Here is a 24,618-nt window from a genome sequence, read left to right on the forward strand (position 1 = left end):
TTCAGTTGGCCCCTAAACAAATATATACTAGTTCAGTGATAATGATCGCCATACTAAACTCCAAATTGAACACAAGAAACTAAAATTAAAATAATACAAGATTAACAAAGGCCAGATACATGGTTCAATATAATACTTTAAAAAGCATTCAACACTTTAATACAAAATATGGGATTACTACCATATGCGATATAAAAATCTGATAATTACAACCTTTATATATAATAGATGCGTCCATACAATATGCAAAAAGAGCTGTTCAAATATGTTAATTATAAATAATAGTGTTCTGTTCATGTCAAAGAGCTCGAGCTTCTTGATTCTTATTTAACTTATATTTTTTTGTAAAAGGTAAAATTCTTTTGTATACCGTACACATGGTTATTTTCGCGAGGTCATTTCGCCAATTTTAAAGTGTACATGCAAATGTAATGATGAAAGTTTTGAATCCGCCAAAATAATTACCGCCAAAATATTTCGCATACCTTAATGAATGAAAATAGATAAATTTTACACCTGCGAATACTGTATTAGTGTTGAGGGTTAACTTCATTTTTGTTTCGTTATAATTGTTACTTACTGTTATATAACTTTACCAACTTTTACAGGAATTGATAATGTAATAGCAGATATAATGAAACCACGTATGTATATATTTCTTTACATTCTGAATATGCAGCGGTTTTTTTTATATATATATATAAATGTGTTTATTAGAGTACTAATCCTTTAGCTATATCATTCAACACACTAATAGAAACAAATGGGATAGCTACCATTATAGTTATTTAAAAAAAAAATCCCTTTCATCTAACTCTCTGATATTTATATAGTTGAGAAAATAGGTTTTTTTTATTGTGTTTTTTTTGGGGGGGGGAGGGGAAAGTCTTCTTTATCAAACGAAACAAAAACGCATTGGTAATGCATTGTTTTAATGAAAAACATCCGATAAGCTTTGTCAATACCTTGGCAAAAACCAAACAACTTTGTTAATGCTTTTGCAAAAAGTTTGGATTTTCCGTCATCCGCTACAAATTTAAGTAGCTGAAAGTTTATTTTAATTCGTATAACACACATTTGTAATATTAGAAATGTAATATAAAATCATTTTAAGCCTTTGATATGTTATGCCGCTTTTGTCACAAACCACTCAAACAATAATAATCAAATTTGTTTATTAATCAAGAATTATTATGATGCATTTATATGTGTACTCTGTGTCACAGGCCAGGTTTTAATTTTTGATATGTGTTATGATATAAAACCACAAATGTTTGCTGATCAATTGCTTTGGTGTTTACTAATTCAATTAAATAAACACTTGTGCATATGAAATGTTCGACAATTATCTCAATTTAAGACTAGATGTCCTTTGGAAGGATCTTTTGCATTCTATCTTTTTCATATATGTTATGTAGAAAAACACGTTATCTCTCCTTTCAAAATACGTGTTATTCCAGAAGCCTTTTAATTTTAAAAATTAACGAAATTTAAACATCAGTAAACTAATGTCACCCTAATTTACAGCTAGTCCTGCAGCTTGTACAAAATACGTAACAGTTGACTGTACAGCTGAAACGAGAAAGTGGAAATCTTGTAAAGTTGAAGCATCAGATCTTAAGAGCGTTGCAGATATTGAGCTTTTGGAAGGCTCATGTAAAAATAAAGAATACAGATTAAGAATATCGAGGAATGATTTTGAATATGCAGCGTTTTTATTATATATATATATAAATGTGTTTATTAGAGTACTAATCCTTTAGCTATATCATTCAACACACTAATAGAAACAAATGGGATAGCTACCATTATAGTTATTTTTGAATCCCCAAAAATAATTACCGCCAAAATAGTTCGTATGCCTTAATCAATGAAAATTGCGAATTTTTACACCCGCGAATACTGTATTAGAAAACTAAAACGATTTGATAATGCATTGTTTTAATGAAAATATTGTATAAAAATAAGTCATACAGCTTTTTTAATGCTTTTGTAATAAAGTAAGATTTTCCGTTGTTCGCTATTAATACTCAAATTCAAGGTTTTTTTTTATAATGAAGTACCTTCTGGTTTGTTTAAACACATATATGTAATACTACAAATGTATCTTGTAATTATTTTCAGTCTAAAATATGTTATAACCCTGATCACAAATCACTCAAACAATAATAAAATAAGTTAAATATATTGTCGTCATTGTTAAGATTCTTATTTTGTGAATTATTCTGTATTCAGGATTAAAATCACAAATGTTTGCCCACTTATGCCTTTGTTTGTGAGAAATACTTGTTCATATAAAATGGTAGACTGAACAAGGACCTTAATCTAAAACTCTTTGTCCTTTGAAATGCTCTTTGCATTATATCTTGTTCGTATATATTATGTAGAAGCACATGTTCTCTCTCCCTTCAGAGTTAATGTTATTCCCTTAGATTTTGTATAGGCCTTTTAGTTTTATCTGTTTAATTCAATTAACAAAATATGACCACCAGTAAACTGAAGTCACATTAATTTACAGCTCCTCTTCATCCTTGTGAAAAAGACATAACAGTTAAATGTACAACTGAAACGAGAAAGTGGAAATCTTGTAAAGTTCTAGCATCAGATCTTAAGAGAGTTGTAAAAGTTGAGCTTTTGGAAGGTTCATGTGCAAAGAAAGAATACAGATTAAGAAGATTGAAGAATGACGTTTTAGTAAGAAATAAATGTTCTGGAAAATTTAAAGTCACATATCGTATTAAAGGTAAGTATTAGTTATAAGAATGCGTAAATGTATGTATGTATGAAGCACGCCAATATTTGCAGGAGTTTCTCGCTGCATTGAAGACCCATTGGTGACCTTCGGCTATTGTCTGCTCTTTGGTCAGGTTATTGTCTCTTTGAAACATTCTCTATTTCCATTCTCAAACAAAAATCCAAATGTCAGATTGTCATTTTTTTTAAATTTGCAAGGAATATATATTTAAGACTATCTAACTTGGTGAATTAACGTATGCATTATATGATGAAGAATTAGCAGTTGTTGTAATATTGTTCTCGTTTGAATTGTTACACATTTCATCGTTTCGAGGCCTTTTATATCTGTCTATGCGCGGTATGGGCTTTGCTCATTGTTGAAGGTCGTACGGTGACCTATATTTGTTAATTTCTGTGCCATTTGGTCTCTTGTGAAAAGTTGTCTCATTGCACTACAAAAGTCAAAAAGTCTTAAAAGACCAGTTTTTGTCTGAATTTGCATTAATTTTTACTCGACATTCTTAATTTGTCAGAATATTTTTTTTTAATTCTTGACATTGTATTAATTTGTCTAATAAGGTTCTTGATTTTTCTTGACAAGTGTCTTGACAGTATGAACATTGTCTTAAAATTTCTCGACACATCCTGTATCATCTGATAAGAGTCTGGATTAGTCTTGACCAATTCTTGACTGTCTTAAATTTGTCTCGATCTGTCTTGACATATTCTTGACATTCTTAATAATGTCTCGATCTGTCTTGACATATTCTTGACATTCTTAATAATGTCTCGATCTGTCGTGACATATTCTTGACATTCTTAATAATGTCTGAATGTGTCTTGACATATTTGTGACATTCTAAATAATGTCTGAATATGTCTCGACACATTCTTGACAGTCTTAAATATGTCTTGACACTATCTCAAAAGTATACATTTCGTGTACTCTGGGGTGTGGAATACCTTATTTTTATGGGGAACATCCTGTCCATGTGTAATACTTAATATATATTCCAACAGATGACATTTAATTTACACAAATTTTTCTTCTGTTTAAAATGAATGATTTGTATATCATCATAATTTGCTATTTATATAAGCCACATTTTGGTACAATAATTATTTACCATATAAACATTGAATATTATGAATGTAGATTGAAATATGTCTACAGTATGATTGGTTTTAATCATTTAATTTATAAGATTTAGGAATCAAAATTTGTAATTATTTAAAAACCCAATTTTAAATTGTTTTCTATCAACACACCCACATTTAAATTATTTCATACATTAGATTTCATAGCCATATATGCATTTGTAAAGATATTTATATACCCAAATTTACAATTATTTTACATGCCCAACTTTTACTTTTGAAGTGTAACTTGAAACAACTGTATATTATATAAAGAGAAATAAAGATTAAAGTTACATCATGAATATTTGTCATGATTTGTAAAACTTAGAACTGTCAAGTAAATTTAAGACACAATTCAAAATATTTAGAATATGTCGAGCCATACTGAGAAAATTTAAGAATGTCGAGAACATGTCTAGAAATTTCAAGACAGTATTCAAATGTCAAGAATATGTCAAGAAATTTTAAGACCATATTCAGAATGTCGAGAATATGTCAAGTAAATTTCATACAAATTTGATATAAATAAGAATTTGTCAAGAAAAATTAAGACACAAGTCATACTTTTGGAGAATGTCAAGTAAAAGTTCATGCAAATTAAGACAAAAACTGATCTTTTCAGATTTGTAGACTTTTGTAGTGTTGGCAATCATATCAATCATACCACATCTTCTTTCTTGTTTGTTTAAATTTCGTCTTTATTTTTTAGAAACGTTATTCTTCTTAATGCTGTGTGTGTATATTAAACCAAGCTCACTAACTTAATATGAACAATACACTGTTTCCACATGCACGTTTTAATCAATGCACTTTCTAATAGTTTATAGAAAGACAGATTAATATAAATATACGTTTTGAATATAATAACGACTTAGAGAATACATTTTCGAAGGTTATATTTGTATGTTAACAATAAGAAAGCGGACATTCCGGCATATGTTCTTGTATTGTCTTGTTTGAGAAAAGATTAAGTTGAAATCTATAAAAGCGTAATTTTGCAATATAATGTTTACAATACTATACTACAAGTTTTAATGTGACTTATTATTTTTTGTTTGTAGGTTGTAAAGGTAAGCTTTTTCTTTCAACCTATTTAACCTTCTAAGATATTTGATGGAAACAGTTATCAAAATTTTATCAATTGTAATTAATAAGTCATTCTAAAAGTATAAAGTTTTCGTTCCTTTTGATTTTAACCATTATGTACTTGTTTGTCTGACAGCAGTCTTATATCCTGAAGTTTTATTGATTAAATCACGTTTGTCAGTTTAATTATAATTTCTGTTACATAAAGCCATATTTATCTTAACTTCGTTGAAAGATGTACCTTGCTTTATGACAGGAATATCTTTATAAACAGAGATATGTATGTTACTTTGTCTGTTTCATAGTAAGTTAAAAGAAATTTCAAGTACAAAAATATAATTGATGACTCTATACGAAAGGTAACTGGTCCTTTACAACAAGTGAAGATTTCTTTCTTGTAGGAATGTTTTCATTATGACCTTCTTATTAAGATTCAGTCAGTCATTGTTCAACTGCACACATTTGTATGGCCCCGCAACATAATTGTTGCTTCCATATAGTTTTAACCTTGTTTTAAATGTTTACTACGTTACGTACTCCTAAAGCAGCTAGCTTAATAGTGACCATATAAGGATTCGCCAATCAAATTTCATTCAATACAGATGTAGAACTATAGCTCCCTGTAGGTGAGTTGCGTTCTGGCTTTCAGTGACAAGAAATCTTAAAGGTGCTCGTTATATTGATATATGATGTTAACTGTTAAAGACTTTACCATTGCCTGTTACTGTATACGTATTTATAGAAATTTGTCTCATTGACAATTATACAGCATGTTTGTTTTCAGATCCTTGCTATATATAATTAGGAGCTTATAATTAGAGCCCAGGTGGTCGTGTGGTCTAGCGAGACGGCTGCAGTGCAGGCGATTTGGTGTCACGATATCACAATAGCATGGGTTCGAATCCCGGCGAGGGAAGAACCAAAAATTTGCGAAAGCAAATTTACAGATCTAACATTGTTGGGTTGATGTTTAGACGAGTTGTATATATAGATATATATATATATATACAACTCGTCTAAACATATATATATATATTTATCATATACTTAGCATTGATATGATAGCTTTTGCATATGTGTAATGAGCGGAAGTACACAAGCCATAATTTCCCACCCGGGCTGATAACCCATATCAGGTGCATCTCGTGCACAAAACCCATAATAGTGCCTCTCGTGCAAGTTACTTCCGGTGTTTCCGGTATCGGTAATTTACTTTTCCATTGTGACGTCAGATATTTTTTATGACGACCTCAAAATTTACGGGAACTTTTGTAGGGATAGTTTAGTACTTGTTAACAAATGCCATTGACAATTATGAATCATTTTATAGTACAACAAACATGGAGTAATAATAATCATAAAACTCTTTCAAATTTTCAATGTTTCAAAATGCCTCTATAGGAAATGTTACCATAAATATATATGAAGGTAGTGATGCTGTTGTTGGACAATTATAGTATACAGAGAGGGATTTAGGGGGGCAAGGGCCCGTCCCCCCCTTTTCGGGGAAAAATTGGTTACTTATATAGGGAATCACTAAAGCGCGACTGGAGCGGGCCCCCTCTTAGGCAGTCAGTGGGCCACCACTTATGAAAATTGCTGGATCCGCCACTGGTATATTTGATTCATAATTTAACTTCTTTATAAAGTTTTTGACTGTTTTAGTTATTGCATTTGTTTATTTGCCTTACATAAAACTATTGTCGGAAGTATATGATAAAGCGATTAATACATGGCCTTTTCCATATCAGCCTGGGTATCATCCCTTGACCCATATTAGCACCTCGACTCCGTCTCGGGCTGATATGGGGGTCTCGGGATGATACCCAGGCTGATATGGAAAAGGTCATGTATTAATCTCTATGTACAACTGATGTACAACTGAATATATATATATATATGGATTTTGTTGGCTGTATAAAAATAGTCAAAATTTGATCTGTTTTATCAAATAGCTCGTTGTAGATTGAAATTTGTATTAATCCATGACCAAACTTTTCTAAACAAAATATGTTTTCACACTGACCAAATGTTATTACGTAACTTAGAAATCCTTTTTCAAAAAGGTGACAGTTAGAGGTCACGTCGTTGCAAATGTCAATTGGGCTTCTTATAAAATAGCCGTCAGGATTAAGGTTGTTATACTTAAAATGAAGTTCTGTTTTTATCTTTTATCAATATAACGGAGTTATAAATAATTAAACTTGCAAAAACCACCAGCAAGAACACATCAATTTCTTCAGAAAATTCCTGTACCAAGCCATGCATATAACAGTTTTTAACATTTGTTTGTTAAGGTTGATCGAGATGTGCGTTTAATTATTTTTTTCAGATTTATTGAATTATTTAAAATTTATTTAAATTACTCTGTTTGTTTGCTTTCACTTATTTATGTTTCAAACTTTTATGTTCTAGACTCAGTAAACGACCTTGATCAGTATCAGCATTATCATATTTATCGAGTACATTGCTTTTCGACAAAATGATTTCTCAAACTGAAATCGAGATGAGTTATGTTTCGTATACCACATTTACTATCGATGTTTTAATGATTGAAAGTCAATTGAAATTTGTATCAAATTGCTGCTAAAGAAAATTTAACTACATTTGGCACAACAGTTGTTGACTAATTTATTTTCAACAAACATATATCATTATAAGATAAACAGATTTAAGTTTTTATTATAAAAAGACCATAATTCACAATAAATTAGTTTTTGTCAAACTGAAAACTGACAAAAAAAAACAATTTGCAATATTGGCCCTCTTTGAAAATACATTGAAACTAGCAGGAAAACCTAGCAAGATCTCATCAACGTTTGATTTTTAATTATAAATATCTGGTACATTTTGCAAATTGATCTTTAGATTAGTATAGCCTACAACAAACTTTAACGATGAAGCTTATGTTTATTGTTTGTTTCAGGTAAAAAGAAAGATGAAAAAACAAGAAAAAATAGAGGTATTCTTACATAGACTTTATAAACCTTTGTTAAGTTAAGAAATGCTCCATCAAAAGGACTTTCACATACTTAATGTATGTTTTAATATCTATCTTTTCTCTCAATATGTTGCACGCAAGTTATCAGATGTATCTTAAGACGATAATGCAAATATGACTTAACACGGGTGAATTACAAATGTCAACATGTTGCTTCAATTTGCTGCGTTCGTGCTATTTTTGCATGTAAAATATCACTGTCGAACTTCTTCTCAGTTCTTTACATAAACACTAGCCTTCATTAAATACTTGTTAGACTAAATACCAAAGAACTCAGTATATCAATTGCATATACGAATATTTTGAATGCATACACAGTTACAAAGGCGGTCGAATATGACTTTTAATTTTAATTTTTCGTGGATATACATTGAACTTAATGCAATGATGATATCACATATTTGCGCATTAAACTAAAATATTTTTTGTACCAGTTTAACTGACCAGCTTTTGAAAATTAAAGTGTCTCAGTGAATTAGGAGGTCAACATATTTTGATTATCAAACCTTATACAAACGTTGAAAGGTTAGTAAAACCAAAAACTAAAAAATGAAAATCGAACACGGAATCAAAGCTATGTAGGACGGAGATACATTACTTAACTACTTAGAATTATTTTCAGTTATTTTCTTCAGTATTATAGTTTAAATGTCCTTATTTTCATGCCAGTACTCGAGAAATATTGAATATAAGAATGATATCGTAAACTAACGCCGATACGTCATGGAACCTCTCAGTAGTTGTTTATCTTTTTCTTGGACGACAGTATTCAAACAATAGCTGTTGATATCTTATCTGGCTTCATGATATAACCAACACGTTTGACCTTGCTTTCCAAATATGAAACTGCTTTGTCTTTATGTCTTTTAGTGTATTTACTTAAATATTTGTTTGTTTTTATAGTGATTAAGATTATAACACAATGTTGACTGCTTTACATTAGTATTCGTCCTTTTAATGAGCTTTGAATTTTCAAGTTTGTTGGTCTTGAGCATCACTAAAGTGACTGGTTTAATCCACCATTTTCTACATAAGAAAAGCATGAACCGAGCCAGGAATATGACAGTTGTTATTGTTTCGTTTGATGTGTTTGAGATTTTGATTTTTTAATTTAATTTAGGACTTTCACTATCGGTATTTTTGTGATTTGATTTTTAAGACACTTTTTGATGCACTTCTATCCATCAAAAAAGTGCTGTGTGACTTTACTTCAAATAAATAAGGGCAGCAGTAGTATACCGATGTTTGAAATTCATAAATAAAGGTTTCTTGTGGAATACAGTGGAAGCACGGTGCTATTCATCAGAAAAGAGGGACAAAAGATACCAGAGGAACAATCAAACTCATAAATCGAAAATAAACTGACAATGCCATGGCTAAAAATGAAAAGGACAATCAGACAAACAATAGTACATGTGACACAACATAGAAAACTAAAAAATAAACATCACGAACCCCAGAGGGATTAAATTATACATTTGTCAAACCTCGTTTGCTGCCTTTAAAGTAAACTTTGCATACGTAGGGATGTACATGCTTGAATTTGTGTTTGTGGATTTTTAGTTTTCATTTTAGTATGGTTCCAACATCGGTTTCGTCGATATCTGATTTCCAAGGTTTAAAAACCTATCCGGGAAGATGTATATGTTTCACAAAATGTTTAATTCAATCATATCGGTTAGGTTGATGCAAATAAGAGTCATTGTATGGTTTTTGGTTAAATTATGCTTAATTACTTTTCACTACGATAATAGGCCTTTTATTATTAACGTAATTATATTAGGAAGGCAACGTTTATTAAAAACTTTTATGTTAAAATCAAACAATTTTTTTTCAGAAAAAAGTAAAATTGCCTGTTATAACAAGAGGATGATTTTGAGGTGTAGAGGCAGAAGACGTATTAAAATCTTGAGTTCATTTTATGGTAGAGCTGACAAAGATACATGCAATGACGGAAGTGCTCAAACAACAGGTTGTTCCAAAGAAGATGCCGAGGCAATTGTCCAGAAGAAGTGTGATGGGAAGAAACGATGTAGACTACAAGCAAACAAAGCATTTTTTGGTGATCCATGTCCAAATACATCTAAGTATCTTGCGGTCAAATATACATGTGGTAAGTATTTTTTTAAGGTCTTGTAGATATTATTACAGAAATATATTAAAATAATGTATTTATACTAATGTATTTTGATAATATGACTATCTATAAGTCTGTCTTTTAAATCTTTCTTAAGCATTTGGTTTTGTCAGATGTAATGGTCTTTTCCCTTTTCAATTTTTTTTGGAAGTTCTGTATTTTGTTAATCCCTCTTTAAAGAACTTTCCTTTCTTTGGAAAAATATGATTGAATTTACACATTGGAAATGGTAATGGTTTCATTCCTGTAAATGATATGTTTGGTACTTTATTGTAAACACTCCACAGAGGCAACCGTTTTCTTCCTTGTGGAAGTTTATTTATTGAACTTAGGTGATGTGTTTGACACTTTTTTAATTAAGATAAAAAATATACAAATAACACAGCATCCATTGTTTAACTATTTTAGATAAATGACATTCTGCCAACTGAGCTCCCAATAAATGATTATTTTCCTATTCTTTTTAAAACCGATTTTTTCGTAGTCATGATTTTGTAAGCATTGATATATTTTAGTTGGAGAGAACGGGAAAGATCGAAAGAGAAGATTAAGTGGTTCAGGTATGAAATATAAATTGCTAGAAATTATAAAAAAATATGCCTGGATTAATTTGTTTTTTATTTCAATTAGCGAATGACCCGTCTTCAAATACCCGGATATTGCTACCTTCTACCCTAGAGACTATATAGGACTTCATATGCTTTATCCATATAAGGTGCATTCAAATATGTAATCCACTAACGATATTTTCTATAAAATGATCTTTAATCATAGTAAAGCCATAACTTGGCTATCCCGTTACTGACCTAAATATGCAACTGACTCATGTTAACGTTATTCTAACGTCAACGTAATTATCACGACATTGAGCCAAACTCGATTTGTTCTGGTTTCTCTACTTCAGCATTAAATTAATATAAAAAAAAAAGTGATATAAATACCAATGGGACTGGTTCCAACATAGAAAGACACACTATTAAATGTCAATTGAAATGACTTACTCAAACAAAGACATATTTACACAAGTACTAATTAAAAATTACACTTAACGAAAACAAATTTGATCTATGACACATTGGAAATACAAAAATCATTAAAAATAAGGGCTGAACTAATAAAGGCAACAGTAGAATGCTGCTGTGAGATCTTAAAACATGTAAGCAGTCAACTATAATGGGGTTACCTTAAACAAAATACCGCCAAAGAGAATAAAGTTTACAGATAAATTAAAATAATTTTGTTGCAAGGTGTACATTATAAATATAGAGAATAAATAATGTTGGTGTGCATAGTACGAGAACAGATATAAATATGTTTAAACACTTATCAAACCTGATATATATATATTAGAAGAAAAAAAAGTGAGCCGAGATATAGCAATAAAACTATACTGACTTTATTTTCAATCCCTACACCCTACACACATTTAAGATATGACTAATTTCTAAAATTATATAAAACTTTAAATAAATAATTAAAAAAGGAAATGTTACCGTTTTGGATAAAGAATGGAGATAAATTCGTTATCGTCTGCTTCAAGGTGAACTTGGGTACTTACGATTGTTGAAAGATACATACAGAATGATATAACTTATAATGTTATTATCCTAGATATTCTCTATCATATTGTTACAAGTAAATAAAATGTTTAACATAAAAAAAAATAAACAATAATGAAAAAATTTGTCATGACTTTGAAATTTGGCTATATATTTTTTGTTTTGAATTTTCTTCAGAGTTTGGTATTTTTTTTCCTTTTCTTATGCTCATATATAAACTTATGCATATTTTTTTTTAATATATTCTGTTTGTCCGATTCCCTTTTCATCCCTTTATCCCTCATCAGAAACGCTCATACCTACCAAATTGACATATAACACCTAAATATATGAAGAGCTTTTTATTTGTTACAACAGGATATAAAAGCAAAGCAAAGTCCGTCTTTGTTCAGCTTGGAATGAGAATGTTCCTAAATGATTTCTATAGTTAGCGACGATAACTGAAGATATATCACATAACTCAAGTACTAAATAATGAGCTGAATACACCAATTGTGAGATTTTCAACAACAACTACCTTTTTTTTATGATATCATTGACACTGTCAGATGTTTTACAGAGGAATAAGTACCTGAAATATATCTGATATAACATCAATATCTTACATTTTCAAGATAGAGTTGTTCCACTTTCATACAAATAACTGTACTATTATTATCGACAGAAGATGCGATATGCCTGTTCCAAGTCGAGAATATGACCGTTGCTTTCCGTTCGTTTGATGTGTTTGCGCTTTTGGTTTTGTCATTTTAGAAAGGACTTTCTATTTTGATATTCCCATGGAGATCGGTATGTTTGTTGTTTTACCATTTTGTTCCCTAATTGTATTGATTGTCCTTTTTTTACGCTGTTAGTCCTTTAGTCTTATCTTAGGGTCTTTGTATTCTGGCTTGCTCGTTATGCCCGTATCTGTTGTTACATTATAGCCTTAATAAATTCAGTTTTGATTCAGAAATTTAGAACGATTTCGAGCTTGTCAACTTTAATTTGAACAAAACATCTGTCATTTCCTTAAGACTCACCTGTAGTTGTCTTGTCTTGTTAGCTGTGTGTGTCTTTCAATTAATTGGGACTTTGATAAAAGAGGGACGAAAGATACCAAAGGGACAGTCAAACTCATAAATCTAAAACAAACTGACAACGCCATGGCTAAAAATAAAAAAGACAAACAGAAAAACAATAGTACACACGACACAACATATAAGATTAGATTGTATGTCAGATAATATCAACTACACGGTATGCTAGAATTTGTATTGTGATTCATAATTCTATTGCAGGTTGTCGATGTACTGGATCTGGTGATGTCCATTATTACGATTTCATTAAAATCAAATCGGATATCCAAGGTATATGTAAATACACGTTTTCTAGGTCCACGGAGGAATTTCCATACGAAAAGTGTAAATGGAACGTTGAAGTCAAAAATGAACGAAGAGGAACAAAAACCTCGGTTTCCTACACAAAAATGGCGGATGTTACAATCTGTGGTGAAAAAATTAGAATCATGAAAGATGGTGTATTCATGGTTGGTATTTATTAATTTATAACTTCTTTTGGCTTTGGTATATTTTTTTACCTAAATGTAGAAGATTTCGTTTGTAGTTTAGTAGTTTAGTCTAGATTCCATCCTATTGTATAAAAATTATATTTTTGTATATCGAATCAGTAACTAAATCGGTCACCATTGTTTAACTATCCTTTAAAAGCAGTACAGGCCTAGAACATACACAACTTATCTGGTTAAGTGAATTATTTATTGACTTGCAAGTCAATAATACACAAGTGAACTACTTTTTCAAGTCAATAATACACAAGCGAAGTACTTGAGCTTATTTTTTTTCTGCGTCAATTGCTAAATATTGCTACTTTTGTAGTCATTTATCAACTACTAAATCAAGTGATAACTCTTAAAAAAAGTCAAAGTATTTTACCCCCTAAACAGTTTTCATTGTTACATCAAATAGCAACTTATTTTACACAGTGATAATTACATTATATAAATTCATAGAAATCCGGAACTCTGATTTGAAGAAAACTATTTTGATGCGTCTTAACATTAAATTGTTTTGTCTTTATTAAATTTAATATGCATGACTGCACGTAGTTTCATTCACCAAAACTCATGTAGGATATTCAAACTTGTGTCAAAACATGAATAAAGAAAATGTTAATCTCACGATGCCTTTAAAGGAGTCCTTTCCAAAATAAAAAATCTTTATAAATGATATGTAAATCAGGGTTTAAGAGTACACTCAGGCTAAACTTTAATGGCGTTTCTAAGATAAATTGTATAGACGAAGGGATCAAAGGAAACCGTGCATAAAACCAGTAACCAATCAAAAGCGAAAGTTCTATTCAATACTTATGTTGGCAGGAGTGCAATAATTGAATTTTAAAAGTTTCAATATTAACGTTGATAATACATTGTGTTATATGTTTTAAATTTCCAAAGTTTTAACTGATGATGTTATGCATCGTATGTGGCTGTGCTCCCTATTACAAACATCATTAAGAAAGAGAGAGAATTTCTTGGTGATATTTATAATACCCGAAAGCAAATAGAGAATATCTCGTTTCTCTTGTCTATTCATATTTTGTGAAAAAATCATTGTTTTACGTTAGTAGGTGTTCTTTAATTAATTGTTTTACAATATAGATGAAATGTCTCTTTAGGTTGTAATAGATTTTTTTATTTTTACAAATTCAATCTATTTAGGTGGATAACTTGGAAGTTTCATCATTAGCGTACAGCATCGAAAATTGTGGAATAAACATTCGAAAAGAAACTAGAGAACTAGAAATATATTCAGAAGAATGTAACATACGTGTTTTATGGGATGGGAAGTCAAGAATAGAACTAGATGTCCCTAAGAACTACTCACAGTACGCAGAAGGCATATGTGGTGATTGTACAGACGGTAACCGGTTTATGCTAAGAAACGGAACTGACATTTCAACTGTACCTAAAAGACAAAGAGATGTTCTATGGGGACAAGAATGGGAAGTGATTGATGATTCCGGAGAAGAACTTGAAGAGTAAGCAAATGTTGTGCTATTTTTGTAGGATATTCATATTTTGTAAAGCTTGTGTTTCCTGTATAGTGCGGTGACTGAAGGCAGATTTTTTGGAATTTAATCTCCCCACCGAACACACACCTACATAATATATCATTGGAAAGAGGAAATCGTGTACTATAATAATATGCCTGTCGCCAGGACTTGATGTGGTCACATTTTTTTAAAATTGAGGTCAAAGGTCATATGTAAAAATCTGTGAAAGTTTGGGAGGGTTTCAATTTTGAAATTTTTTTCTATTTCTAAACTCTACCTTTATATAAATGATACTGTTTTGGCTTTAGTAATGTTTGTTTTTATACATAAACCTTAAACATTGAGATTTTTTTTATCAAAAAAAATCCTAAAACGACGTTTTATAAACAAAACTTCAAAAATCAAGTTTTCAACCTATAAAATGTTTAAAGCACCTTAACCTTATGAAAAATATCAATTTCAGGTAAAAATCAAGTGTCATACAGGACAATACTTTAAAATTATTTTTTAAACTATCATAGTGGGTGAGTAATCAAAACAAAGCCATATAACACTACAGTAAAATATGACCTCAAATTGAATTTGCGGATACTTCAGTTTTTTTTATAGACTACTCGTTGCTTTTGGGTTATTACTGCTACCATAGTATTATCTTTTGTTGTGTATTTAACTCTGGTTAATATCTATTACATTATAGGTTTTGTAACTATATCCCCCCTTTTATCCCTTGCAACGTACCCCAAACTTCAAAAGTATTCCATATAAAAAAAGAAGATGTGATATGATTGCAAATGAGACAACTCTCCAAATGAGACCAAATGAGACATAAAACAATTATAGGTCCCGTACGGGCTTCAACAATGAGTAAAATTCATACTGCATAGTCTTCAATTCCCGAAATGAATAATGTAAAACAAACAAAAACTCTAACGACCTAATTAATGTACAAAATAAATAAGAAAGAAACAAATATAGTATATAGAAACACTGCATTACCGTCTCGTGACTTGAAACAGACACATACAGATATTGGCGGAGTTTAACTTTTTTAAGGGCACGTCAACACTCCCCTAACCTCGGACTGGAACCGTGTGTACCAGTGCAACAAGCTTTATACCAAACCAACCGTTATCTCCATCATCTTCATTTTCATCAACCGTCACAAGACATGTTTTAATATTTCTACACATTTCACTCATGGCCACAGGTCTGCACATGAAAGGTTCTGCTCAAAGCAAACACTTTATTTTGAGTTTTTCTTTACAAGTACAGACAAGGTATTGTAGGAAGTCCGAACACATTTGTTCCTAAAAAAATACCAGCTTCAAACCATCCCTATCAATTCATCCAAGATTTTAAAAGAGATCTAAAAGGGGGGTTAGGAAGGTGTGATGACATCCATATGCTTGTCTGCAAAGATGCTGGGGAAACATTATACACGAGACGTACGCACTATCTTGAATTCTCTCAATTCCATGGTTGGCAACACATTAGATAGCGTCGCACTTTACTTCAAGAAGCATAAAATCCATTAGCATTCAATGTTTCAACAAGATGTTTTGAACCAAACTCATGGTACATTTGTAAACACAATCCTAAATGAAAAGGAGTAAAACAAAAACGATTGCCTCAACAATTGCTTAGCATTTTCCACAATTTCTCTGGTGCCATTTCCTGAGAATAGTCTTGACTGTATGCATTTTCATTGAGTAACCATAGAATGAATTGCAATAAATACGAAGGCATTGGCTGAATTAAGAACGAAGAGACAATTCATCCGAAATTGGGTAGTCTTCTTCAGAGTTTCGATGTCTTTTCTAAGTAAACTTACAGCGGAATGAAATATCTGTCCGTTATGTGTGTCTATTACAGTTGACATTGAGATTTTAAGGTCAGTTTTCAATTGACTAGAAGCTTATATGGCATCTTAAATAGTTATTTTGCTATTACATATTATGTTACATTTGCCTTGAACTTGTTGAAGTTGTTTGACAACTGAATTTCTATAGAAATAAATTAGTTTAGACTGAATTTTACATGTAGAATATTTTAAATTAGAATCAGCCGGAAGAAATGATCTAGATTTATCGAGTAACGGTGTCATGAGGAATGACCGATGAGGAATCGTTGTCAATAGCCGAAATAAAATTACTAAAAGCAGTATCGTGTTTTGAGATATCTGCTTCCACGGGTTTGGATTTTTTTTTTTTTTACGTTTTGGGAAACTATTTCAACTTTAACTTTATCTGACACGGATAAAACATTTTTAATACGCTCATCTGATTCAAACTTGAGTAATTTTCTACTTTCTAAAATGTTTTGTTGCAACAAAATATACAAGCGCTCCAGTTGAACGACTGCATTCTAGAACGTGTACAAATACCCGAAACTGAGGGACAACAGTCAGATAATTGTATGTCGTCATTAAATATTAGACAAGAAGCTTTCTCGCTCTAAAAGGAGGAACAAATATGTTTACTTGTGCAAGTTTTGTAGCATGAACGATGAATAACTGCCTGCACGGAGTTTTTCAAATTAACAGCTTTTGCATGAAACAGCTTGATGTTCACCTCATCCAATCTTTTATGTAATGCAGATACAAAAATCGACTTCCCTAAACTGGTAAATTGACTCAAAATTTCAATCGAGGTTTTTTTATTTGGCATATTATGCACTGCATAAAATGCAACGACTTTTGTCTTTTCTTTGAACTTAATGGAGCAAGTTGCAAAGGACTTGACATATCACGGAGTATTTACTGAAACTATCCGTCAATTATTTTGATTTTACAATAAGACTTTTCTGACAAAGTATATTTGATATTTTATAACGAAAAAACATAGAATATAAACATATACAAACAAAGTACGTGGCATATATCAGTGCACTGTAATTGAAAATATGTGTACATGTATATAATAGCGAAAAAGGTAGTAATTTCATATATCATTTGAGAGCAAATTATTGACTAATACACAAAATGTGACGGAAGGCAAGTGATTGAGTTCCGTGTTGAAATTGAAGATATTTACTCCATTCTTTTTCCATTGATTTCTTAAGGTTTTTTTCATATTTTGGTTCCGAAATTTTTATCACTAATTAGTTTTATTAAATATTATATGCTTAAAATATTATGGGATAATTTTTATTACTACTATGAAGAGGAAACTAAAGTTTGAGTCTGAATTTGCAATTAAAATTACCTCAATTTCAAATAGTCTAAACTTCGCAAATTTTATAGATTACAAGAAAATAAGATACTGAATGGAATATTTTGACATATAAAAATAGCTTCAGGAAAAACTATTTCAATTAAATGTAAGCAAACATACACATTTTTTCATTTTGAAAAAGGGGGGTTGAAACTCTCCAATATACTACCAGTCATTAAAACGACTTTTTAGAAAAAAGTGACCGTACGAAATTCTGACAACAGGGCAAAAACTAAAGAAGACATATTTGTCTTTAAGTTAAGACCATTTTTAGCCGTGTGTTATTTGGGGAGATTAAACTCGCGATCTAGACGACTTTTTACACTTCTGTCACTGCACTAGTAAGAGAATGAAATATTCCTCATTTGACAAGTGATTATAGTTCCTTAGTTTTCTTGGTAGTGTTATGTCTGAAATACCATTTGTTATTAAAAGCACATTTCCTTGTTTAAAAGTGCTAACTTTTAATTGATATCAATACCGTTTTACTTTGAGAAGTCGAAGAATGTGCCTACACTTTCCAACATTTAATACTAAGAGTTGAACAATCGATTTAATGAACTAAATTTAACAACTGATGATGGGCTCCTAAACATTTACTTTATCTAAATGACATGCGAAAAATGAAAGTTATAAGATTGAAAAATTAATTTGCTCTGTGAGAATCTTGCATTGAAAAATAAGATATTGTCTTCAGACCACCATTTTAATATCACGTAAAAACTAGTTCAGAAAGTTATGAACTGCAAAAATGATCAACAGGACAAATTCTTGTCGAAATTGTTGGATTTCCCCTATTGGAGCTATTGATTTTAAAGAACGATTTTTATCTATTTTATAGTGCTTTTCATCTTGGTAAAAAAACACATGAAATATAAAAAAAATTATCACTAAGACAAGATCTACAAATAAATTGACTGTTCAAAATCGTCAGTTGACTCCTTACTGCCATTCTTGCTCCTTTAATGACAATTTTCGCCATTTATAATTTTGCGTTTTTGCCTGTCATCTTGAAAATTATAAAAGATGGATGGACAATGTATATAGAAAAATGAGCGACCCGGACTTTCTATAGTTGAGAGCTTCTAGTTAAAGTATTCGGGTCTGTGATTCATGATAAACCTCACTGTATATATCTGATAAGTTGGAAACAAAGTACAATGCAAGAAGGGAACAAAGAAACTTGCGAAGAAAATTAATACGTAACAAAAACTTGGCTCTTCTTTTGGAATAGAGTTTTCCGTGTGAAACTGAATTATTCGAATCTTAGGAATGAACAATAATTGATGTTACTATTATATATGAAGTGAGTTCCTTATTTTGTATTCATTAGTATAATTATTATTTGTTTAATAATTTTCAAAGGAAACATCTTGTCAATTTATCAAAAATTATTATAAATGTCTTTTTCTTATTTATTGAACTTAGAATAGATATGTAGTAGGATAAGATAGTCTTCAATTTATAAATGACTTTTTGGTTGTTAAAGTATTGTCATTTCAAGCATTATGAGAGTTTTAAGGCAATCTTTCTATGTAAACTTCTATGTTATTTCGTCTCTGTTTTTACATTGACAATTATACCACGTGTTCTATTTCTATACTTTTAAGATGTCCTGTATCACTGCCTGTAAAAGAATGTACTGAAGAACAGAACAAAATTTTAGCAAGTGATACATATTGTGGAAAAATAAATCCAGATCGACAAGAAGGGGTGACACCATTTGCTGATTGTTTAAAAAGCGATGCAAAAATGGCAAAGGAGATGTTTGATGCTTGCATTGTAGATGTTTGCATGAACTTAGGAGGTCCATATGAAAAGGAGGCACTTTGTCTTGCCATAGATGCAGTGGCACAGAATTGTAGGAAAAATGACTTTGAATATGATGAGTGGCGAAAACCAGACTTTTGTCGTAAGTACTACTATAATTTCAATAATAAAATCCTTTAAAAATACAGTGTAAATGTTGACAAAAGTTTCTACGTATAAGATATACAAAATGGCTAGGTTAGTTGGTTGTATATTTGGATCTGTCAACGATTTGTCAAAATAAAGATAAAGATAATTAAAGCACTCACACTACAATTGTTGACTTCTTTTCTCCGAATGTGATCTACCATATAAGACTAATCACTGGGTCTGTACTAATATGAGCAAAACACGTCCAGACGAGTTCCAAGTGTGCAGCAGGATATGAATATTCACAAAACCAAACAGAAGGATTGAAGAACTTTTTGAGATAATGCCGTTTTCTTGTTTATTTTTTTCTTAATAACATATTCAATGCATAATAACCATTTATCATTGATATATCTATTTTATATGATTGAATATTTGTAGCAATGACGTGTGATGAACATTCAACATATAAGTTCAGCTCAAAGTGTCCAGCAACATGTGAAAACAAAAACCCAACTGATGAAGATTGTGATTTACCAGCTGTTGAAGGCTGCGTATGTGACGAAGGTTATTATCTAGATGACAAGAAATGTGTCCTCGAAAGTCAGTGTGGATGTATTGCTGATGATAATGAGTACTATAAGGTAGTTATATATGGTTATCTGACGAACATCTCATATTCACCAGACGGTAACGTTTTATATGAGTGTAAACAATGAAAATAACTTATTATAAATTTCATTCGTCCCAAGCACTTTTCGGCATTCCCATTTATCAATAACGCTATTTGCCGAACATGTGAATGTCAAAAATGTTTACGAACCGAAACAGTTGAAAAGCTATATGGTCAACTTTGCCTGAGGATGTTGAAACCTAAGCATATGTCAGAATTAGGGAACAAATCTAGAACGTATTTTTTCCCTCGAATACACCATCTATTTATCTGTAAAACATTCTCGTTTATTTCATAATATGCCGAATCGTAAGAAATTTGTTTTTATATATATTAAACGAGCCCTTTTAACGAATAAGTATTTGACCAAGATAAGCATCCCACTACTTTATAATTTACATAAATATGCAATATGGAGGTGATCATAATTATGTACTTCAGAAGTGAAAGCCTATCATGATATGGTAATGTAAAATCATACATTTATGATATGGTAATGTAAAATCATACATTTATCCGATGCAATCAGTCGGAAACCCGGTTGAAATAGAACAAAAGAATCGAAGCTCTTTGTTAGAGAAGGCTATAAATGCTTACTTTAATGTTTACTGTTGTGACAAAAAATTTAAAAGTTAATAGAAACAAATAAAATTACAATTTTCTTCTCAATTAAGAAGTGTTTTATTTTAAAAACACCATTTGCATAAGTTTTCAATTTATCTAGTACATAGTTGAGCAAAACAATTAGATACCAAGTCGTCGACATGGGTATCTTTCAAGTTGGATGTAGAAAATGCATAACCTCCGATTTTTTTCTTCAAATTTACCACTGACGGAAAACATATCAATCTATTAGTTCAGTAATTTTCGTGTCTATTTTTTTGTGTGTGATAACCAGGGTTTATAGTCGTCAACCACTAAAAAAATCTAGTGTGCCCTTCCACGAAATATTTAATTCGAATTTTTTTTAAATGTTTATGAATTTTCGAAAACTCAACCTGACAACCGATCAGACAATAGTTTAAAGTTGAATCAATGCAGACAAGATCATTAACTGATGCTCATTAGCTAGTTGATACATTTGTCTTTTAAAATGCAACTGACATATAAGGATCATAATGGTGCAATGTGGATAAATTTATCGGTTTCCGAGAGCAAAATTGTCAGCGCGTCATCCCTACAATGGCTTTCATTTCTACAATTGTGAAAATGAACTGGCGTAATTGGGAGATAATTTTGACGAAGTAGAATCCTGACTGCAATGCCTATCCTATTTGATAATTGTAATTGTATTCCAAACTATATAAATTATCATGTTTACGTAATGAAATTATATCAGTATTGAGCTTTAACAATTGAAAATTCCTCCAGATATTCATTTGTATTGTTACAATAGCTACAATATTATGTGTATAATCTCTACCGCAATAGAAACATATGTTTACATAGATGTGCTTAGCTGCTTTTATTTTATTTGCATATGATATATGAAAAATTTCTTTCAAACTGAAACGGCATCTTAAACATGTCTAAATCAAGAACACAACTGTTATTAACATAGTTATTAGTTTTAATTTGTTTGAAATGCCGTGAGGATCCTTGCATTTATTAAACTTTGAATGATAATATCAAATGAAATGTCAGTTCTCATCATAAAAAGAATTTAGTATTTTCTAAAATGTTAGTTTTGAAAGTTCAACCTAATCATCAAGAATATAAAATTTCACGATTGAAATATTTTTGATAAAAAAATGATATCAGAATCAACTTGATCATACTAATGATTGAACTTTAAATAATAAATTGTTAACGTAGATTAATTCTATAAGATGGAGAGATGACGGGAAGCAGGTCTACAGAATTAATATTTAAAAATGTTACTGTGTCAAGTACTAAGGCTCGGTCCAGTTTTCCGCCCGCAGCTTGTTCTCCAATTTTGTCTTCATCTCTAAATGGTGATTCAAACATTCTGAATAAAGAGGGTTGTGCTATCTTAAAATAACTTTTCGTTTATAATTTTTTTCTATTTTTGGTACTGTAGATTGGTGCTATAAGACGTGAAAACGACTGCACACTTGAAGAGCAATGTATGCCAGGTGGTGAGATGAAAGAAAATTGGAAAAATGAAGGGTGTCATGAAAATGGATGGTGTGTTGTCAAAAAGGGCAATTATGAATGTGAATGCAAAGCTAATTATCGTGGAGATGGTCGGGAAAAGTGTGATGGTAAATATCATTTAGATGATGCTTATATGTTTTATTTTTTCCTTTTTATTACAATATTGATCGTTTATATAAATATACAGTGTTAATTTCCATTGTTTAACGCGAGCGTACAATTTAGATGAATAAATTGAATGAAAACTACGGTTCCTTATTTGTGCATTGTGATTAAAAAATCGTATGCATAATTACTTTCATTTGTTTCCAACTCTGTCGTGTATTGTTGTGGTCGTACTATTGCAAATATTCAATTTCATGACTGCATCATGTGTTTCTATCAGTTTACCATAGTACTATCACATGTATAGGTTAGAAATTAATGGTTAGCCCTAGTTTGAAGTGTTTTAATGTCTAATTTTACCGTTTTAATTTATTGACAAAACTGCAAGACCCGATTTTCAATTAACAGTGATAAGATAATCGTTGCAAAGAATCATCTGCATAAACTTTTGTGAAAGACGGTTTTAACTTTGTAGTGTTGCGATTTTATGTTCTATGCTGAAGGCATTTGTAGTGACCTGCAATAAAAGTACCGTTCAATTGAGTTTAGTTATGTATAAAATTGAGAATGGAAATGGAAAATGTGTGAAAGAGACAACAATCCGACCATAGAGCAGACAACAGCAAAAGGTCACCAAAAGGTCTTCAATGCACCCGGAGGCGTCCTTCAGCTGGCCCCTAAACAAATATATATACTAGTATTTCTTCTGTTTCTGTCTTCTGTTTCTGTCCCAGAACCATGTTTTATGTATTTGGCATTCTGTATTTGGCATGTGTAGTGCATCATGACATAAGCCATTGTTACGTGTACCATGATGAACATTCGTGCAGGGCTGCTTTTTAGGTATGATTACCTTGGCAAAGTCAGGAGTCTCTGGTTTTTGTTAGTCTTGTATGTTTTTAATTGCAAGTTCAGTTTTATGTTTTGAACTAGTACACATTTTGTTAAGGGGCCATCTGAAGTCCAACGCCGGGCGAGGAATTGTCTCGTTTTAATGAAGACCCATTGTATTTTATTGGTGGCCTTCGACTGCTTTTTGCTGATTTGTCATGATACTGTTTCTTTTACACATTCCACATTTCCATTCTCAATTTTTGAATTGAAAAATGTTTTGATCAAATGAAAACTAAATCCTTTTATTGCCGTGAAAAATTAGAGAGAACATTTACTCATTGTTGAAGGCCGTACATTGACTTATAATAATTTACTTTTATAAATTGCTATTTGGACGGAGAGTTGTCTCATTGACACTCATACCACATCTTCCTATATCTATTTGCTCACTGTTGAAGGTCGTATGGTGACATTTAGTTGTTAATTTCTGTGTCAGCTGGTCTCGTGTGGAGAGTTCTTCTTCGGAACTCATGCCACATCAGCTGGAGGGTGGGGATTTCGCTAGCATGTTTAACCCGCCTCATTCTGTATGTATGTTCCTGTCCCAAGTCAGGAGACTGTAATTCATTAATTGTCGTTTGTTTATGTGTTACATATTTGTTTTTGTTAATTTTTGGTACATAAATTAGTCTGTTTCTTTTCTCGTTTGAATTGTTTTACATTGTCATTTCGGTGCCTTTTATAGCTGACTATCCGGTATGGACTTTGCTCATTGTTGAAGGCCGTAGGGTAACGTTTAGCTGTTAATTTCTGTGTCATCTAGTCTTTTGTGGAGAGTTCTCACTGGCGCTCATGTCACATTTTCCTTTTTATTTTGTGTAAACGTTTTGTAGTATTTGGTTAAGGCAACTAAAGTTAAGAGAACGGAACCCTTTTTTTGGACGTTCGGGACGGATGAACCTTCACTATGCCTCTTTACTATGGCACCAACACAGAAGTTCTGACTATTGTGCTGGTGATACTCATCCCACTAGCACTGTCATTAACACATACACAATTGTATT

At 31.2% G+C, this 24,618-nt stretch overlaps 2 protein-coding genes across 2 annotated transcripts in view; both read left to right on the forward strand.

Annotated features, from left to right (window-relative positions):
* LOC139515412 (uncharacterized) overlaps positions 1–7,938 on the forward strand; it is a 71,147-nt gene extending 63,209 nt beyond the window's left edge. The window contains exons 31-34 of the mRNA XM_071304983.1: positions 609–644; positions 2,519–2,743; positions 4,938–4,946; positions 7,889–7,938. Of these exons, the coding sequence (XP_071161084.1) occupies positions 609–644; positions 2,519–2,743; positions 4,938–4,946; positions 7,889–7,938 (320 nt within the window). The remainder of the gene's footprint in view (positions 1–608; positions 645–2,518; positions 2,744–4,937; positions 4,947–7,888) is intronic.
* Positions 7,841–24,618, forward strand: part of LOC139515413 (zonadhesin-like) — a 35,815-nt gene continuing 19,037 nt past the window's right edge. Inside the window, exons 1-8 of the mRNA XM_071304984.1 lie at positions 7,841–7,924; positions 9,801–10,076; positions 10,616–10,660; positions 12,940–13,187; positions 14,379–14,698; positions 19,536–19,837; positions 20,266–20,468; positions 22,539–22,722. Coding sequence (XP_071161085.1) covers positions 9,833–10,076; positions 10,616–10,660; positions 12,940–13,187; positions 14,379–14,698; positions 19,536–19,837; positions 20,266–20,468; positions 22,539–22,722 — 1,546 coding nt within the window. The 5' untranslated portion in view covers positions 7,841–7,924; positions 9,801–9,832. The remainder of the gene's footprint in view (positions 7,925–9,800; positions 10,077–10,615; positions 10,661–12,939; positions 13,188–14,378; positions 14,699–19,535; positions 19,838–20,265; positions 20,469–22,538; positions 22,723–24,618) is intronic.

This window comes from Mytilus edulis, chromosome 3 (genome assembly GCF_963676685.1).
Source record: "Mytilus edulis chromosome 3, xbMytEdul2.2, whole genome shotgun sequence".
In the NCBI taxonomy this organism is placed as follows: Eukaryota; Metazoa; Mollusca; class Bivalvia; order Mytilida; family Mytilidae; genus Mytilus; species Mytilus edulis.